General features: G+C 47.9%; 1 protein-coding gene across 1 annotated transcript in view; it reads left to right on the top strand.

Annotated features, from left to right (window-relative positions):
- Nucleotides 1–19,849, top strand: part of TACC2 (transforming acidic coiled-coil containing protein 2) — a 191,952-nt gene that overhangs the window by 769 nt on the left and 171,334 nt on the right. Inside the window, exon 2 of the mRNA XM_088019900.1 lies at nucleotides 5,479–5,538. Coding sequence (XP_087876026.1) covers nucleotides 5,479–5,538 — 60 coding nt within the window. The remainder of the gene's footprint in view (nucleotides 1–5,478; nucleotides 5,539–19,849) is intronic.

Here is a 19,849-nt window from a genome sequence, read left to right as displayed (position 1 = left end):
ATTAAGACAAAACATGGCAAACTCCAGTCTTTAGGAGCAGGTCAGAAACAGTAACTGTGGTCAATGGCAGTATATGAGACAATAGGGAGGAGAAGGGACTGTGGCAAACAGGAGGCAAACAGGAGGGAGACTGTCGTATTGTCTGAAGGAGGCACCACCACCAACTCTGGCTGACGGCTGCCATGTGGGAGTGCAGGCCCGGGGTTACAAGACCTTCCCATCTCTTCAAGAGAAGTCAAAAGCCCGTATTTTTCTATGAAAGCATAAAAGGATTTCTAATTAAATTTTTTATTTTGAGGCAATGGTAGATTGGCATGCTGTGGCAAGACCTAATACAGAGAGGTCCCTGAACACTTTACCTAGTTTCCCCCGGGGTAGCATCCTTTGAAGCTACAGCGCACACCCATACCCACATTGAGACAGTCAAGACACTGAACATTTCCATCACCTGAAGGATTCCTTTCGGTTTTCCTTTCACCACCTCCTGTTCCCCACCCCTGATCCCTGGCACCTCGTTTGTCCTCTATGTCTGTAATTTTGGCTTTCTGAGAACGTTATATAAGTAGAATCACACGGTATAGGACCTTTTGGAATTGGCTTTTCTCACTCGGCTTAATTGCCTCGAGATTCATCCAGGTAGTTCCGTGTATCAGTAGTTAACTCCTTTTACTTGCTGAGTTGTGCTCCATGGTCTAGAAGCATCTGGTTGTTTCCAGCTTGGGACGATGACAGATAAAGCTGTTGTGAACATTTGTGTACAGGTTTTTGTGTGCGTGTGAACACGTTTTCGTTTCTCTGGTGCAGATGCCCCAAGAGCACAACTGCTGGGTCGTGTGCTAGTTGCATGTTCAGTTTTATAAGGAACCACCAAACGGTGAGATGGAATCTCTGTACCATTTTACATTCCCACCAGCAATACGCAATGGACGAGTGATCCAGTTTTGCCACATCCTTGTCATCGTTTGGTGTCACTATTTGGTGACACCATGCTGATGTGTGTGTTGTGATGTGTCGCTATGGTTTTAATTTGCATTTCCACGATAACTGGTGTTGCTGATCATCTTTCATGACCTTGTTGCTGTCTGTGTGTTCTCTTTGGTGAAATATGTGTTCATGTCTCTTATGCATTTTCTAATTGTTTTTTATAAACTGTTGAGTGTTAAGAGCCTTTATATGGTCTAGATACTAATCCTTTATCAGATTGTGGTTTGCAAATATTTTCTCCCCCACTCGTAGCTTGTCTTCTCATCACCTGAACAGGATCTTTTGCAGAACAAAGTTTTTATGAGGTACAACTGATCAGTTTTTCCTTTTCCTTTTCCTTTTCTGTCAAGTCTAGTGCTTTTGGTGTCAAGTCTAAGAATTCTTTTTCTACCCCTACATCCTGAAGATTGTCTCCTATGTTATTTTCTCCAAAAATTTTTTAGTTTGACATTTTGCATTAAGTCCATGGTCCATTTCGCATTCATGTTTGTGTAAGGTGTGAGATTTAGGTTGAAGTTCATTTTCTATGTTTTTGTTCTGTTTTCTTTTGCCCACAAATGGCCACCTCTCCACTACCGTGTGTTGAAAACACTATTTTTTCTCTACTAAACTGCGTTTGCACCTTTGTCAAAAATCAGTTGGTCATATTTGTGTGGGTCTGTTTCTGGGTTCTCTTTTGTATTCCATTGATCTATGTGTCTCCTCCTCTGCTGATACCACACAGTCTTAATTACTGCTGCTATATAATAAGTCCTCTCCCTCCTGACCACTTTTCAAAATTGTTCTAGCTATTCTAGGGCTTAAAGCTTTCCATAAAATTTTAGAATAAGCTTGTCTAGGTCTAAAAAATACCTTGCTGGGATTTTGATAGGGATTACATTAAACTATAGATACACTGGGAAAACTGACATATCTACTATGATGAGTCTTCCATTCCATGAACACACAGTGCTTCTTTTTGATTTCTTTCATCATCATTTCATAAATTTCAGCATATAGATCCTGCATATGTTTTAAGTGTATGCCTAAGTATTTCATTTTATTTGCAGTAATTATAAATAGTGTTGTGTTTTTAACTTTGGTTTCCACATGTTCACTGTTAGTGTATTGATTTTTTTTGTATTGATCTTATATCCCGTGACCTTGCTGAACTCACTTATTAGTTCCCAAGGGCTTTTTGTAGATTCTTTGGGATTTTCTATGTAGACAATCATGGTGTTTGCAAATAGGGAGAGTTGCATTTCTTCTTTTCAATTCTTTTTCCTGCCTTATTACTGTGGCTAGGAATTCCAATACTACATTAATTAGAAATGGTCAGAGTGGACATCCTCACCTAGTTCCCAGCTGTGGGGGGAAAAGCATTCCATCTTTCACTGTTGAGTAAGATATTAGCTGCAGGATTTTATAAGTTCTCTCTCTCTCTTTAAACTTTTTATTTATGTATGTATGTATGTATGTATGTATGTATGTATTTAGCTCTAGGCCTAATATGGGGCTTAAACTCATGACCCTGAGGTCAGGAGTCACATGCTCTACTGACTAAGCCAGCTAGGCACCCCTATAAATTCTCTTTATTAAGTTAAGGAAGATCCCCCTCTATTCCTAGTTTGCTAAGGATTTTTATCATGAATGGGTATTGGATTTTTTCAAATGCTTTTTTAATTTTTCTGTGACAATTGATGTGGCCATATGATCTTTCTTTCTTCTTTGGGCTATTGGTAGGTTAGATGGCACTGATTGATTTCCGAATATTGAACCAGTCTTGCATACCTGGAATTAATCCTACTTGGTTATGGTGTATAATTATTTATAGAGACTGTTAGGCTTGATTTGCTAACATTTTGTTGAGGATTTTTGTGTCTAAATTCACAGTTTACATTGCTTGGTAGTTTTCCTTTCTTTCTCTGGCTTTGGTATCATGCTAAAACTAATCTCATAAAACGAGTTGGGGAGTGCTTTCTCCTATTTTCTTGGAAGAGGCTGAGTAAAGAAATTTTACAATTTTCAAAATGTTGGCAACTAATTTAAATTATTTTTAAACACTCTGTGAGCCAAAAAGATGCTCCTGCTGGCTGGGGTTGGCTCATCCTACCTCTTTGTGACCTCTAACTTACAGGAATGTTCTATCTTGTGTTTTGGAGTGAAGAAAGCCATGGCCATTGGTTCAGCACCTTCCATATGCAGACACAGTATAGGCACTAGACTCATATTGTGGCCTTTACTCCTGCTGATTAACAAACCAAGTGGCCCAGATTTAATACCTTCTCTAAAGACTTGCAGAGCTGTTTGGGCCCCAAGCCATCGGTAAGCTCCGCTGCTGGCTACAAACATGACAGAGCGATGGTTCTCACTGGGGGTGTATTTGTCCCCACCCCCGGGACATTTATCAATTCTGCAGGCAGGTTTACTCTCACAGCTCCAGAGTGGAGGTGCTATTGGTATCTAGTAGGGGTCAGGGATGCTGCTAAATGTTCTCAAGGTACAGGGACAGCCCCACAACAGAGAATTATTCTTCTCAAAATGTCAAAGGTGCCAAGGTTGAGAAAACCTAGAATAGAGGAACATTGGTCTTACCTGCTTGAAGAGACCTCCTTGGGGCAGTGGCTGAACTTTTGAATCTGAGATGAATTTCTACCTGAATACAGGCAAATTAAAGTGGCTTACATGTTTTCTTCATCATTTATTAAATGACACTGTCCAGAATTACAGGCTGGTTTACTTAGAATAGACTCATAGAGATGGAATTGCTAGGTCAAATAAAGGGTGTTTTCAAAATTCTTGCTATAGAACTAGATCGAGATCTATCTATATCTACGTACAAAATACTTTCCAGAAGGTGATTCCTGTTTATACTTTTCTCATCAGGGTACGAGGGGGTCCAAATCTCACTGTGTCCTTGCAAGCAATGAATGTAGTTCAATGTTTCAGATCTTTACTTCTCACCTCCTGCCAGGCCCCAACCCCAGTTCCCTCCTGGAGCAGACAGGAGATGTCTTCCTGCCGTTGCAAATTTTCACAGCTCCAACCTCAGTCACACATGATCCAGTGGGGCATGATGGCATTGCCTTTAGGATTCCAGGATCAGCACGAGGTTTGCCTTCCACAGAGAAACAAGTGGGAATGAAGCACATTTGGCTGTAGGATCGGGGCTCCGCCATGGGATTGGTGTTCCAGACTCATCTTTCCACTGTCTCCTGAATGATCCACTGTCACCCCACTTTCCTCAAACCCAAGCTAAGCTCCCCCTCCCCCATCCTTTTCTCCTCCTGTGTCTCCACTCCCAAGTACCATGATCTACCCTACCATCCGAGACAGAAATCTGGGGGTCACCTCTGACTCCACTCACCTCCATTCTCCCCATTTATTAAGTCATTCTATGATTTATAATTAACAAATGAATGGCCTGGCCACTTAGCCTTTCAAATTTCTATGTAATTAGGACTTTTCTTTTGGTTGCAAGAGCCAGAAACCTGTTTCCAGTGACTCTAAGCAGAGAAGGCTGATTTGGCTTATAGAATTAGGAAGTCCAGAGAGAGGGTCTAGCCTCAGCAGTCCAGAGGTTCAAAAGAGGACGCTGGAGATCTGTCTTCTCTGGATCTTGCTCTGCTTTCCTCCGTGATGCCTGAGTGCTTAGGGAGGTGCCCTCCGCCTGACAGAAACAGAAGAGAAACCAAAACCAAAGACACCACTGGCTGCTCCAGGTGTCCAGACTTCCTCCCGTTAGCGGTCCAGCCTCCCAGTCAGCATCCTCTGAGGACTGGCCCTGATGGTGTCGCGTGCCCTGGCTGGGATCCGTCACTGCGCCACCGGATGTGGACACTCTGATGCGCCAGCCCGAGTCATGCAGGGGAAAGGTGGGCCCAGGGGGTGACGGCCCCATCAATATCACTTAGAGCACTTTCTCAAAAGGATGAAAAGTATACGGAGCACATGTTCAAGATGTAGTTTTTTTCTAACAGTTTTTTTCCCCTCTCCACCCCCACCGCACACCCTGTTCCCTCACACCTGGATCAGTGCAGGCTGCCCCAAACTAGTTTTTCAGCCTCCACACTCCCTATCCGCCCCCCCCCCCCCGCCCCCATCCGTGCCTCCAGGCCTCTCCCGGGGGCTCTGTGAAGACGCACTTGGAGGTCCTAGCATTCTGCTTACACGTGACCTCTTAGAAGGAAAGGCAGGAGTCTGAAGGGTCCTCCTGCCCACAGATGAAAGACCAGGCATGGAGGGCCAGCCCCCGCATCAGGGCAAAGCACGATGACAGGCCTGCCCAGGGCCAACCCTTGCCTTCTTCCTACACCCTTGGGCTGCAGGTGCCTTTCCCTCTGGTGACTAATGTCTCCTGGTAGCCATGGGCAGGGTGGGAGTACCCCCAGCAGGAAGAGAAACCAGCCAAGACTGTCCCTCTGGTACTGCGGCGGGGGGTGGGGGGGTGGGGGGGGTGGGGGGTGTTCCTGTTCACCGCGGCCCCTCCTGACGGTGAGACTCCTTTGCTTTCAGCAAGAGAACTCTGGCTCGCGTAACGTCATCCTGTGGCCTCCAAACCCCGAGCCTGCGCAGGTACCGGGAGATGTGCTCTGCTGCTCAGCCCCCTTCCTAACATCTAGGCCTTTGCACACTTGGCGCGTGGCATGTTCCTTCAAATTTTTGGGTTTGCTCCGCCTTCTCCCATTGCCTCCTTTCATCTACCTCAGAGGAGCTGTAAAACACAGCAGAATCTGCAATCTATGTTTAGATTTTCTTAAGACAACATCTTGGGGTGCCTGCCCAAGAGCCGGCACTGCAGCCCTGCTTCCAGACGCTCAGTAAAGCTCACGTTCTCGACGTAACGCAGACGCTGGGAGCCCGTGCTAACCGCCCGCTCGCCTCCGCTTTGCTTTCCCTTGTCCTCGAGGCTTTGGACGGCGCGGTGGCCCCGCGGCCCCGTCTTCGCTGCCCGTGGGCAAAACTGGTGTGTCCTGAGAAAAGATTGCGTTCTGCATCCGCTGTCCCTTGTCGTCAGGCAGCTAGCTAGCTGCCTGAGCCCCGGAGTTTTCGCTCCGGCTGAGTGTTGGCCGTCCCCTGGGGAGGAGGGCCAATTAGGAGCTTTGCGTCGGTTTCAAGGAGATTTTTACCTGGAGAGAATGTCAGGCCAGGTCGGTGTGTGCTTGTGAGTGTGGTCAAGGGGAGACCGCAAAAGGCCACCTGCCCTGAAATCCCGACACACGAGGGAGGGGCGTGAGGCCCGGCGTGGCGTGTTCCTGGCTTTAGGAAAAGAGCCTGGGTGGCTCAGTCGGTGAAGTGTCCGACTCTCGGTTTTGGGTCAGGTCGTGGTCTTGGGGTCGTGAGATCGAGCTCTGCAGAGTCTGCTTGAGATTCTCTCTCTCTCCCTCCCCCCTCCACTGCTCACTCAAGCGCTCTCTCTCTTAAATAAATAATTAAAATCTTAAAAAAAAGAAAAGAAAGGGGCGCCTGGGTGGCTCAGTTGTTAAGCATCTGCCTTCGGCTCAGGTCATGGTCCCAGGGTCCTGGGATCGAGCCCCGCATCGGGCTCTCCGTTCCGCGGGAAGCCTGCTTCTCTCTCTCCCGCTCCCCCTGCTTTTTACTTCTCTTGCTTTGTCTATCAAATAAATAAATAAAATCTTGAAAAAGGAAAGAAAGGAGCTGCTCCACCCCCAAGGGTGGCTGCCAGGTAAGGTCTGATTGGTGTGCTTGTTTCGCTGTATATCCCACCAGGGATGTTGTCAAAAACTGACCTCTGTCCTCGGGAGCGGAAATAGAACACGAAGCCAGAGACTGGGGATAAAGAGGAACAGTGATTTTTATTACCTTGCCTGGCAAAGAGGCTGCTGCAGGCTAATGCCTTCAGCACTGCAGACCGGGCCGGAGAAACAGGCTGAGGGGTTTGCAGGATCTGGGCGGTTTCGGTAGGAAGGTGGCGCGTGCTGCCAGCCGCATGGGCATGTCCCCCCGGGTGGTCTCCTGACGGGTGCCGGCGCCCGCCCATGGAGGAAAGACATTAGGGTTCAAAGCCGACGGCCGAGAAAATTCTCGAGATGTCTTTGGTGCAAAAAGGTGGTTTCATTAAAGCCCAGACACAGGACCCGTGGGCAGAAAGCTGCGCTGGGGTCATGAGCAGTGGCCCATTACATACTTTCAAGTTGGGAGGGGGTTAGGGAGAGCGTAAGTCCCTAAGGAATTTTGGAAGCAAGGTTTCCAGGACCTTGAGGGGGCTAGCTATTGGTGGGAAAAGGTCATTTATTACCATCTAATAAAACCTTAGTCATGAGACCCTTCAGATGTATATCAGAGGGTCATATGCTTGGGGGATGATTGCCGACACGTATCTTGGGGGGTTTAGAGATAAAGGAAGTTTCCAAAAGAATTTTTATATGTTAAACTAGGCTTACAGGATCTTGGGTTGGGGGAGGGGGTTGGGCTAGGATTACCCTTTGCCCTTAGCAAAGTGTCAACATCCAGGCTGTTGAATCCCTAGAGGAATGTCACTCTGCCTGTTTGAAGGACTTGTCAATGGGCTGTAGGTAGTAAGGAAATTTAATAATTTCTCTTCTGCCTCTGTTTCCCACATCACCGCCACCCCAGTCTTGTTACGGAACACAGTGAGTTAGCCAGATGTCAATATCGACACCGAGTTCCTGAAACAAAGGATTCTGTAGAAATTTTTCTATTGTGGTAAAATATACATTATATGAAATTTATCACTGCAACCATTTTTCAGTGTACAGTGGATGATTCAGTGGTGTGAAGCACATTCACGTTGTGCAACCATCCCCACCACCCATCTCCAGAAAGTTTTCATGTTTTCAAACTGAAATTGGGTACCTATTAACCGATATCTCCACATCCCCCTCGCCACTCCCAGCCCTCGGCAGCCACCATGCTACTTTCCGTCTCTATAAATCTGACTCCACTTGGCACCTCGCCTAAGTGGAGTCACTTTTGTCACTGATCTGTTTCACTTAGCACAATGCCTTCAAGGTTCATCCTCGTTGCAGCCTGTGTGAGAATTTCCTTCCTCTTTAGGGCTGAATAGTACTCCATTATCTTTATCCCACATTCTCTTCACTCATTCATCCGCTGATGGACATGTGGTTGCTGCCACCTTTCAGGTGGTGTGAATAATGTTGCTATGAACACAGCTGTGCAAATATGTGTGACTCCATGCTTTCAGTTCTTTGTGGTAGATATCCAAAAGTAGAATTTGCTGGATCATATGTGAATTCTATGTTTACTTCCCTGAAAACCACCAGATTTTCCACAACGGCTGCACCATTTTACATTCCCATCAACAATGCACAAGGGTTCTAATTTCTCCACATCCTTGCGAACTCTTGGGGTTTTTTTGTTTTGTTTTGGTTTGGTTTGTTTTTTGCTTTTATGATAGCCATCCTAGTGGGTGTGAAGTGGTGTTTCATTGTGGTTAGAGGCTATTTCTTTTTTTTCTTTAAATTTTTTATTGTTATGTTAATCACCATACATTACATCATTAGTTTTTGAGGTAGTGTTCCATGATTCATTGTCTGTGCATAACACCCAGTGCTCCACGCAGAAGGTGCCCTCTTTAATACCCATCACCAGGCTAACCCATCCCCCTACCCCCTCCCCTCTAGAAACCTCAGTTTGTTTTTCAGAGTCCATCATCTCTCATGGTTCGTCTCCCCCTCCGATTCCCCCCCTTCATTCTTCCCCTCCGGCTATCTTCTTCTTCTTTTTTTTTCTTAACATATATTGCATTATTTGTTTCAGAGGTACAGATCTGTGATTCAACAGTCCTGCACAATTCACAGCGCTCACCATAGCACATACCCTCCCCAATGTCTATCACCCAGCCACCCCATCCCTCCCACCCCCCACCCCTCCAGCAACCCTCAGTTTGTTTCCTGAGATTAAGAATTTAGAGGCTATTTCTGATCAGTGGTCAGTGGAGCCCTCTCTGCAGATCTCATGTGCCCAGAAGGAGGCAGCCATATAAAGTTCTGGAAAAGGAGCATTCTGGAAAAGGGAAGAGCAGGTGTGACATGTCTGGGAGGGATGAGCTTGTTGTATTTTGAGATCAGCAAAGAAGGCCAGTGTGGCTGGAGGAGAGTGGGTGAGAGATTATGTCGAGATGCAAGATCAGGGAGGTGGGTGGGGGTGAATCTCATAGGTCATTATCAGCTTTCTAACTGGGATGCAAAACCACCAGTGAGTTTTCAGCAGAGATGTGACATGAGCTGATTTGAGATTTTATTTTATTTATTATTATTGTTATTTTTTTTTTTAGAGAGGAGTGTGTGCGGAACCAGTGGGTTGGGGGATGGGGTGGGGTGAGGGGGGCGCTAGAGAGAGAGAATCCCAAGCAGGCTCCGGAGCCCAACATGGAGCTCGATCTCACAAACCCGAGGTTATGACCCGAGCCGAAACCAAGAGTCGGATGCTCAACCGACTGGGCCACCCAGGTGCCCCGGTTTGAGATTTTAAAAAGAGCTTTGCGGTTGCCATGTAGAGAATGGTCTTTAAGGGGCAGAGGGCAGAAGTGGAGGAGGGACAGCAGTGAGGAGGCCGTTTAGAAGTCAGAGACGCGGATGGTGATGGCTTGGAATGAGGTGGCAGGGAAGGGGGTCCCTGGATTGGGGGTGTACTTTGAAGGCAGGGAGGGTGGGCTTGATGATGATGGAATTTGGGGGTGGGGAAAAGAGCGGAATCAAGGATGAGCCCTAGGTGTTGGGCCTGAGCTGCTGAGCAGATTGAGACATCACTTCCCTGAGATCAGGAGGTTTGGAGGAGGGGCAGGTTTAGGGGGAAGGTAGAGAATCAAATGCTCTGGTTTGGCCGTAACATCTGAATGCCTTTCGGGCACTCCAGTGAAAGAGGCATTTGGATGCACAAGAGGTGGAGCTTGAGACGCCTGTTGGAGTCACCAGCCTAGGTGTTTAAAGCCGGATGAGAACACCTGGGGAGTGAGTGAGGGTGGGAAAAGGGACTCGGGACTAATCCCTGAGATGTCCTTTAATATTTAGGTGTGAGCCTCAGGGGTAGGGGGCAGTTTGTGAAGGAGTTGTAGCAGAAGACATAGGAAAATGAGGGACCTGGGAGATCCATGGAGGGGAGTGTCAAGAGAAGGTAGAGGCATTAGATGCTCCCGAGAAATCAAAGAGCAGACACCTGCCCATTGACTTGGCAATATGAAGGCCTTCGGTGTGAGGGAAACTCATACTGCCCCTTGAACCCTTGATAAGCATTTCCAGTGGAATGACAGGGATGCAGTTTGGATGCCTGAAGAGGGAATTGGAGATAAGGAAGTAGAGAGAGGGGTAGAGATAACGCAATAAGCTTTTCTAGGAAAGGGAGCCGAATATTGGGACGGTAGCTAGTAGAGGGAGTTGCCTGAGGGTTTAAAGATTGAAGATCTTAGATGGCTGCCTGCTGGTGGGAATGAGGGAGAGAGGCAGAGGTTGATGGAGGATGGGTGATCGACCAGTGGACCCGGGGAAGGCTGACCTTGACTGTTGAGAGTTGATGGGATTGGAGCTGACTTGGGCTTACAGGAGCAATCCCCCCATCATTGTGGATGGTGGAGGGAAGAGGGAAGCAGATACGCCTGGAAGTTGTGAGGACGGGGGAGGGGAGGCAGCTCTCTTCTGATGGCTGACTGGGGTGCACGTGCGGCAGAGAGTGGGGGTCAGATGGGGCAGGGCTGTACTGAGCTGCTCGGGAGTCGGGGGATGGCAGGTGCCTGAGGAGAATGGACCTTCATGTAGTCACAGAGAGAGGCAGGGATGTGAGGCCCCATAGGACCTCTCTTCATAATCTCTTGGCAGGGGGCTGGCAAATTATCTTAATGATTTTTGCTTTTGAAATTTTTTGGCAACAACTGATCGTTGACTTAGTTATTGACCTTTTAACCTTAACTCAAGAAGTCAAGTTTAATAACATCACCATGGTCCGGTATCTGGATCCTGCTGACGAGTCAGTTATTTCTTCTTTGATCCACACAAACCCTATTCAAACTCTGAAATTTAGGAATATGGCCTAGAGGGTTTTTTTGTTTTTTGTTTGTTTCTGTGCTCCCTAGAGAACAGAAGCCATTGGTGGGGCAAGTTCGCACACGCAGGCTGGGCTGAGCCCATCCATTTACTGAAGTTTCCTCCTCATGCGCTAAGGGCTCTCAGCTCCAGCCCAGCCGCTGGGTCATACCTGTCATTGCACCTTGGGTCCTGGGTCCTCGTGGTCACTCCTGCTCCGTCCCTGCAGGAACTGACTCACGGAGGCCTCGGGGCAGGCGGTTGCTCTCTGGGAGTACGGGGCAGCCCCTACCAACGTGCACAGCTGTGACCCACGCCCAGACCCCAGGCCTCCCCTTCCTGGCAGCTCTCCTTCCTGCAGACGTGTTGGTTGGGAAGGACGAGAAAGCCACAGTTATAACCGGGGCTGTGGAGGGTGACTCGTGTAGGGGTGGCGGGCACAGGCCAGCCAAGGGTCGGCAGAACGTCTCACGCTGAGCCCAGGGGAGTCTGCGCTGTCGCTGGGAGGGTCAGGGTCCTAGCGTGTGTGTCCGTCTTTGGGGCAGAGGTAGAGGTGGCACTTTGACAAGAGTAGCCTTCATCCAGTGGCACTTCCTGGGGTTTCCTGCATCATGACCCACGTGGAAGGACTCATGGTGAAATAAGAGCCCCTCCAGCTCCTGGTCCCAGGCTGTGACAGTGAGCATGACAATGACAGTTGTTCCTGTTCTTTACTGAGTGTTCCGTTTGGGGGAGCCCCACAGAAGGCCTCTGGGCTTCCAGATAGCAGAGGGGAAGGACGGCCTTCCACCCACGGGCATTACCACCTCCTGGATTCCCCTCAGGGCTGTCATGATGCCCGTTAACAGCTCCGGCGGCGTGAGGAGGGAGAAAAAACATCCCATCCTGTTATTGCAATGGCCTGACTTAAAAATCTGTGATCATTAAAAAAAAAAAAAAAAAAAAAAAAAAAACCTCTTTTAAAGCAAATTCATCGTCTGGGAGTTTCTGTAGTTTGAGTCCCAGAAAAAAATGATCTTCAACTATCCTGCCCCTGGGTGTCAGCCCCAGGGAGCTGCTGTCTGGGCTCAGAGCTGAAGGATAGGCAGAAAAGAAACGGGATCCAGAGGGTGGAGAGCAGGTCTCTGTGCACTCCCTGCAGCCCCGGCCACATAGGGGCAGGCCCCCCTGGTTCCTGGCTCCAAGTCTAAGAAGCAGCCGGGGCCTGAGGTTTGTTCCTGAAGGCGACCTCAGCCCTGTGGCCCAGGCTGTGGAATTCCCCGGCATCCCAGAAACGGAGGATCAGGAGCACGGGAGATCCCCTGCTACGTGAGCTGACCCTGGGGTCTGGATCACCCAGAAACGTGACTGAGCATGTCTCTGCAGGCTGAGGTTAGCTATGGTTCAGGTGCTGGGTGACGATTCTTGTGTCTCATTAATAGATAAATAACCCCTCAGTGTGGGCATGGATTGCTTCAAGCTACAGACGCTTGGGGTCCCAAGTTTAAGTTGGGGGGGGCAATTTCTCTCTTTCATGAGGGACCCAAAGAACCCAACGTTCTGAGAGCATTAAACGAGCCCTGGAAGAAACAACGTCTTCTACTATTCCACTGGCAGTGGGTGGGCATCTGGGATGATTTAACTGCACGTAATGAGAAAAAAAAATGGAAGGAAGAGACAATTAACCAGTGTGAACCCCAGTTCGTGACAATGGAGAGCCCCTCCACTGTGAATCTCTGCTACCACAGTCTCTCCTAGGGAGCCCCTCGCCTGGAGGCTTGCTGCTAACTCTCACAGAGGCCTTTATTAAAGTTTGCAAACTGCATGGCTCCAGGTTTGGGCCGGATGCATCTTCTGAAGAATCAGATTAACTGCTTTAGCTCTAAGCGGACTTAGCCCCTGGGGCTCTTAGTTAATGAGTTTTGAATCCGTTTCTTCTTTGTAATAATAATAACTCACATATATAAGTGTCTTCTATGGTCTAGCCTTGTGTTAAGTGCTCCTCATGTGTTATGTTATTTAACCTTGAAAACCCTGTAATTATGATCCCCATTTTCCAGATATGGTAATGGGGACATAGACCCTGAAGGTTTACAGCTAAATAAGCAGTAAAGCTTGGCTTTTAACCACTGCACCTGCGCCCTTATTCTTGAGTCCAACCGCATGCTGCTCTGGCAGGAAAATGAGCAGATGTAGGAATTTGAGAGGGGCAAAACATAAGGTTTATGCCTGCATTTCAAATGAAGTTGAATGAATGTTATAGGACATGATAGGCTATCCTGACAAACCCAACTCTTTAAAAAAAGAGACTCTCCTTCATATGTGCCACTCTTTGCCATATTGATGAGGTGCTCCTGTCAGTCCCTGAGGCAGGCGGGCCAGGGATTGTGGTCGCCATTTTATAGACCTCTGTCTAGAAACAGGCTCCAAGAGGTGCAACGATTTGGGTTTTCTGAATGGTCCAGCCTTCCTTAAATTATATTCCTTCTAAAATATTAAATCCACAGAAGACATTAATATTAGGCAGTGTTTCTGAAGTCTCAAAGGTTTTCCTTTCTTCATAGACAAAAGATGTCAGAACATGTCAACTCAGGCCTGGGTTCTTTTAGGGTAATTCTTCCATTCTGACCCAGATGCTGTTGGGTGAGGGAAAATAGGTATCATTCACTGAATGTGGAACTCTCATTCACTTGCTGGGAGGATAGGGACCACGTCTTTTTTTTTTTTTTTCTCTCTAATTCAACTTTTTATTTGGGAATTTTTCAGGTTTACAGAAATGTTGCAAAGATAGTACAGAACTCCCACTTACTCTTCTCGCAGCTTCCTCTAAAATTAACATCTTATCCCATGTCTTTTAAAATCTTCTGTGTCTACCTAGAACCTAGATTCAACCCTTCCTGGACATGAGGCAGAAGCATCCAAATCCCACTGCAAACACGACCCTTGTTTTCTCCGTATTTTGAGGGAAGAGTGGGCCTTCAAACCCAGCTCTCTCCGACCCCAAAGCTTGTTCATTTTTCTGCCACGTTCATGACAGAAAACATTCCATCTGGGGTAGCTGAAAATTCCACCCTCGGAGCCCCCCCTTTCTCGGCCTGACAAAGTGCCTGCTAGGTGAGGCTCAAGGCTGGGGCGTCCTCTGCTGTCGGTGTGGGTGAGCTGCTTCAATTTTCAATCTTTCCTTTCCTTCCCGGAGGGGAAGAGATGTTTGGGATGATCCAGCAGAACTGGTCTGAGCATTTGCCTTCCCGTGACAGGGCAGATGGGCGGCCCAAGCCGGCCCCAGCACGGAACATGTGTTCCTCCATATTTGGCAGCCTGTCGGTTGTTTCTGAAATACGATTCCTAGTGCCATGGGGATGACCTTTGGTCTACTTCCCAGCATTCACCTGCAGTCACACTGCTCCCAAGAAGCTTGCTCAGAGTGGGCGAGTTGGCAAGACACTCTAGTCATGATTTAACCGTGTTAACTCAGCCTCTTTATGGGCATGACCAGTAAGCCGAAGGGAGCACATTGAAGAGGTAAGGTCAGGGGAACTTTTTTTTTTTTTTTTAAATGGTAAGACACTTTAGCTCTTGATAAAGTGTATTTTTTAGAGCTGGAAAGTGCCTGTTTAAAGATGCCTTTAAAACAGCCCCTGGGCTCTGGAGTATTCTAGAGCCAAAGAAAGGCTGTTTACTCAAGCAGTGGCAGCAGCGGAAAGATTTGAAGAAGAAACTTGACAAGGCAGTTTGTCATGTGGAGGATTGCCCAGTTTTTTGCCCAGGCTCCTGTTTGGAAGCGTGAGGGAAATTTTAGACACACATGCTGTTTTGCAGCGATGGCTGTTGACACAGCAGACCCCCGAGAGTCCTGCGAACAGCAGGACTTAGCGCTGTTGCTAGGATGGAGAAACTGCAAGGAGCGGAAATGTGGTAGAAGAGATCTGAGGCCTGTGTGTGCTTCCCCCGGTTTGCCAAAGTGGCTACCGGACCCAGCGGAAATACTCTCTTTTTTTATTTATTTTATTTTTATTTTTTAAAAAAGAGTTTACTTATTTATTTGAGAGAGAGAGAGCATGAGAGAGAGAGAGAGAACATGAGTCGGGGGGGATGGGGCAGGGGCAGAGGGAGAAGCAGACTCCCTGCTGAGCGAGGAGCCCGACAATGGGGCTCCATCCCAGGACCCTGGGATCATGACCTGACCCAAAGGCAGATGCCTAACCAACTGAGCCACCCAGGCGCCCCTAAATGGAAATACTCAATTTTTTTAAAACATTCAACAAATATTTATGAAGTGCCTCTCCATGCCAGGTGCTATTTTGCGCAATGAATCTAGGCTCCTGTACCACATTATTCATAAATGCCCCGTTGTTTTAGTTACTTGGAGTGTGGCAGGAAGATGGCAGGGATCATAGGCAACTGTTTCCACATCCGGTGAGCCCACATAAGGTAGAGTTCAGGAGGACAGGCTGGGTCTAAGTCCCGGCTCTGTCACTTTCAAGCTGTGTGATCTGGTGCATGTGCGGGGTGTTCTTATCTGTGAGATAGGGTTGTTGTAAGGACTGAATGAGTTTAAATAGGTAAAGCTCTTAGAAGAACAGCACTTGGCACATGGAAAGTGTTTATGGTAATAAGTTGGCTGTTACTGTTACTGTTACAGCAGAAAAAGTACTACCTTGGTGTTGGATGGTACTCTTATTGTGGGCAAAGTGTCGGACTTTAAGAAAGAAGACCTGGCCAAGCCACTGAATACTCTGTTTCTCATCTGAGAAATGGGAAACATTATTTTACCTTCCTGTTTCACTCATAGGGATTTTGTAGGAATCTGATAGATGTCAAAGCACTCTGAAAAGTACGATGTGCCATCCTATTGATAGTACTGGTGCTTTTATTCTATTTTTTAAAATTTTTAAAAAAGATTTATTTATTTATTTGGCAGAGAGAGAGAGGGAGTGCACACAAGTAGGCAGAGCGGCAGGCAGAGGGAGAGGGAGAAGGGGGCTCCCTGCTGAGCAAGGAGCCCGATGCGGGACTCAAGCCCAGGACCCTGGGATCATGACCTGAGCTGAAGGCAGACACTTAACCAACTGAGCCATCCAGGCGCCCCTGTTTTTTTTTTTAATTTTTAAAAAAGATTTATTTATTTATTTTTAGAGAGAGAGAGAGCATGAGCAGGGGGAGGGGCAGAGGGAGAGAGAAAGAGCCCTGGAGAGAAGCAGACTCCCTGCTGAGCGTGGAGCCTGACACAGGGCTCGATCTCACAACCCTGAGATCATGGCCTGAGCCAAGATCGAGAGTCAGACTGAGCCAGCCAGGCTTCCCGCTGAGCAAGGAGCCCGAAGTGGACCTTGATCCCAGGACCCTGGAATCATGACCTGAGCCAAAGGCAGATGCCTAACCAACGGAGCCACCCAGGCGCCCCTAAATGAAAATACTCAATTTTTTTAAACATTCAACAAATATTTATGAAGTGCCTCTCCGTGCCAGGTGCTATTTTGGGCAATGAATCTAAGCTTTCAGAACCCAGTACTGATGCTTTCATGGCAACTCCATCCATATCTGTTTTGTTGGAGAGAGATGGTATTCTTCTTGCAGATTAGCTTTCTAGTAGGGGGAGGGGTTGGGCTGCTGAAAAGGCAGAAAGGCAGACCCTTTTCTCTGCTTTAAAGATGAATCTGAGCCGTTGTTATATTTCCTCAGCGAGGGAAGTTAACACGTGGTCCCTTATCCCCTTTAGTTAGAGCAGAGATCTGCCTCCTTCTACCATCTGTTGTTTGCATCTGTCTGGGCTGTTAGACATGTCAGTGTCTTTCCAGAATTACTTTAAAGTAACCTTGATCGTGGAATAAAGAGCAGGAGATTTATCTGTTAAATTATTTGCAGAATCATTCGCTGCTGATAATGTGATTGAAAGGGAAGCCTGGCTGCAGAAGGTATTTGGAGCCAAGGCCTGCATGACATTCTGACAAGTAGGAATTGGGTCACAATTTTTAAAAAATTCAGGACCTGATATGCAAATGTCACTCACTCTGTATTGTTACTCCTGAGCTACCGTAGTAAAAATTTTTAACTCACGCATCCAAAGGTAGTAGTGTTATATAGATCAAGAACGTTCTAGAAGGGTCAGGAGCACTTCAGAGGTTGAATTGACAGTGATTTAAAGTTTGAACTGCCTTCATACTACCCAACAGGGATGACTGTCATCCCGGTTCACAGGTCAGGAGACTGAGGTCTGTGGGACAGGGTGGAGCTCCCATTTCGGGGAATTGTTCAGCCAGCACGGAAGTCATACCAGCAGGGAGGGGGTCAGCAGTCCTTCTTTTAGGTGAGGGATCAGCCCCAGCTCTCTCTGCCTCCTTCAACACTACCCCATTAAAGGGATGGAACAAAAATGCCTTTTCCCGGCTCTGGGGTCGGAGAGAAATGGGTCCGTCTAGACTCCACTGCTGTGTGATCTTGGCCAAAGACTTACCCTCTGCAAGCCTCAGCTGTAAAGCAAGGACATGAATAGCACTTTCCTCTTAGAGTCGTTGTGAAGTTTCAATCACATGGTTCACGGAGACCAGTAGCCCAGTGCCTGGTACTTAGTAAGTGCTCAATAGACAGGAGCTATTCTTATTGTCATTTCCCCCCACAATCTGTCTCAGCAAAAGAGAATGGAGATTTTCTAATTGTAGTATCATGTTAGCACTAGGATGTGGGGCCCTGAGAGTTGAGGCATCTTTGATTTTTTACCTTTGGACACAATTGGGTGTACAAAGTAGCCAGCCGGTCAGACACCTGCCCTAGTCGGGGGAAACATACCCAAAGCTAATTTGCCGTTCAGGCTGCGTGTGAAGGTCAAGGACATCACCCATCCAGCAGAAAATTCAAGGTCTCGAGAAGACCCCCCGCCCCAGGTTCAGATTGCACAGATGATTTGCACCCGAATGTCCCACGGAAGCTCCAAAATTGATTTCCAACAACCCCAGCCTAGAGGTTGATAGAGTTGGTGGGTGGCATCCTCCCTTCCCGGGAGGACTGGGTCTCCCTTTGGGGGGCCCTGTGTTTACACCTCTGTGGTCATGGCATGGGGGGGGCTGTCTCCCTAGACTGTGAGCAACTCTAGGGAAGGGATGGAGTCTCGTTCATTTTTGTAGCCCCCACTTCTAGCTTTGGTTCTGGTGCGTGTTTTATTTTATCTTATTTTAATTTATTTTTAAAAAATTTTTATTTATTTGAGAGAGAATGAGCATGGGGGGAGCACAAGGGGGTAGGGGCAAGGGCAGAGGGAAAAGGAGAAGCAGGCTCCCAGCCGAGCATCGGCTCCGTCCCAGGTCTCCGGGATCATGACCTGAGTTGAGGGCAAACGCTTAACCGACTGAGCCACCCAGGCGCCCCTAGATGAATGTATTTTAGATAATTGAATGAATCGACAAATCAGTAAATACTTTCTGGAAGATCTGGGTGAAATGAGATATATATTAAATTATTCGACTGCATCAGGATCCCATACCCACAACTGGTAAATTGATGGGCTTAGGAGAGGCCTTTTGTATTTTCACTTGCTGGCTTTGTTGGGCGAGGCCGGCTGGATCTGTCTCTCGAGTCACGTAGGGGAGCAGCATCCCCTGAGGGGTGAGAGATTTCTAGCAACAAGGAGCAGGCAGCCCCAGGGAGCCTAGGAAGTCCGGAGAAGCTCTTCTTGCGTGTCTCCTGGTTCCTCACCTCCACCACCTCCCTCACGGACAGGACCTTGGGGCTCACGGAGCTCGGTTTCTCCCAGGCACCCAACAAGCCATGTGCCTAGGTCTGAGCTGTAACAGCTGGAGGAAAGGGAAGCTTGTTTCTAATTCACATGAAGGTGCTGTCTGCTCACAGGCCACGCACCTGCCCAGAGCAGCGTCACCTTCCAATTTTCACGAAGGTGCCCCCCAGGCCAGGGGCTGCCCTGCGCTGTGGATTTGGATCATCTGCCAGGTTTAAGCAAGGTGAAGAGAAATGAGGCCTTGTGCTAACTGTCCCCAAAAGTGTGTTCCATGGAACACTAGCTCTAGTAGATGGTAACAGGTGGCACGTGAACAAAGGGATCCTGTGGTCAAGAAACTTTGGGAAAAGGAGGTAGAGTTCAATGTCATTTGACCACAGATCCTCTCAGACTCCTTCTGGATAATGTGCACTGTGAATTTCTGAAAGAGGGCTAGATAACCAGTGCTTCTTAAACCTAGCTGACGTAGAACACTTTGTCTCCTTCGAAGCTGGTCTGATCATTTATGGGATGTACTTTTTTGGGTTGCAAGTGACAGAAATCCGACTTGTACCAGTGAAGGCAAACGGTGACTCAAGATCTCATGTAATCGTTGGTTGGAGAGGGCAGAACAGGCTGGACCCCAGGATCAAGTGGAACCAAGGCCTCCGCACCCCCCGGGACCACTGCCCCTCTGCCCTCTGTACCTCATCTCGGCTTCTCTCTGCCTGCCAGCACGAGTCTGTCTTGTTGCACGTGGCTTTCTTCCACAATGGCTACAAACAGCCTGCTGGTAATGCTTGCACTCTTATTCTACAGAACCCACACCAGATTCCCGCCCCTCTGGGTCTTTGGGGAGTCTTGTGTGCACCCCAGTGGGCAGGGCTGTGGGGCCTTGTGAAGGAGCACTGCTGGGAATATGGGCTGAAAGACAGCCACTGCTTTGGGAAACACTCCTTGGGGTTTAAAAAAGCCCTTTTCCCCTTTCTGACGTTTATACTACACTTAATGAGCTTTATTTATTTACTTATTAAAGAGTTTATTTATTGGACAGAGAGAGAGAGAGAGAGAGCACAAGCAGGGGGAGCAGCAGGTAGGGGGAGAAGCTGAGCAGGGAACCCGACGCGGGGCTCGATCCCAGGACCCGGAGATCATGACCTAAGCTGAAGGCAGACGCTTA

This window comes from Eumetopias jubatus, unplaced genomic scaffold (assembly GCF_037043125.1).
Source record: "Eumetopias jubatus isolate StellerSeaLion01/CBP00866 unplaced genomic scaffold, mEumJub1_p1.0 scaffold_17, whole genome shotgun sequence".
Taxonomy (NCBI): Eukaryota; Metazoa; Chordata; class Mammalia; order Carnivora; family Otariidae; genus Eumetopias; species Eumetopias jubatus.
This window is presented reverse-complemented; position numbering and strand designations above follow the sequence as displayed.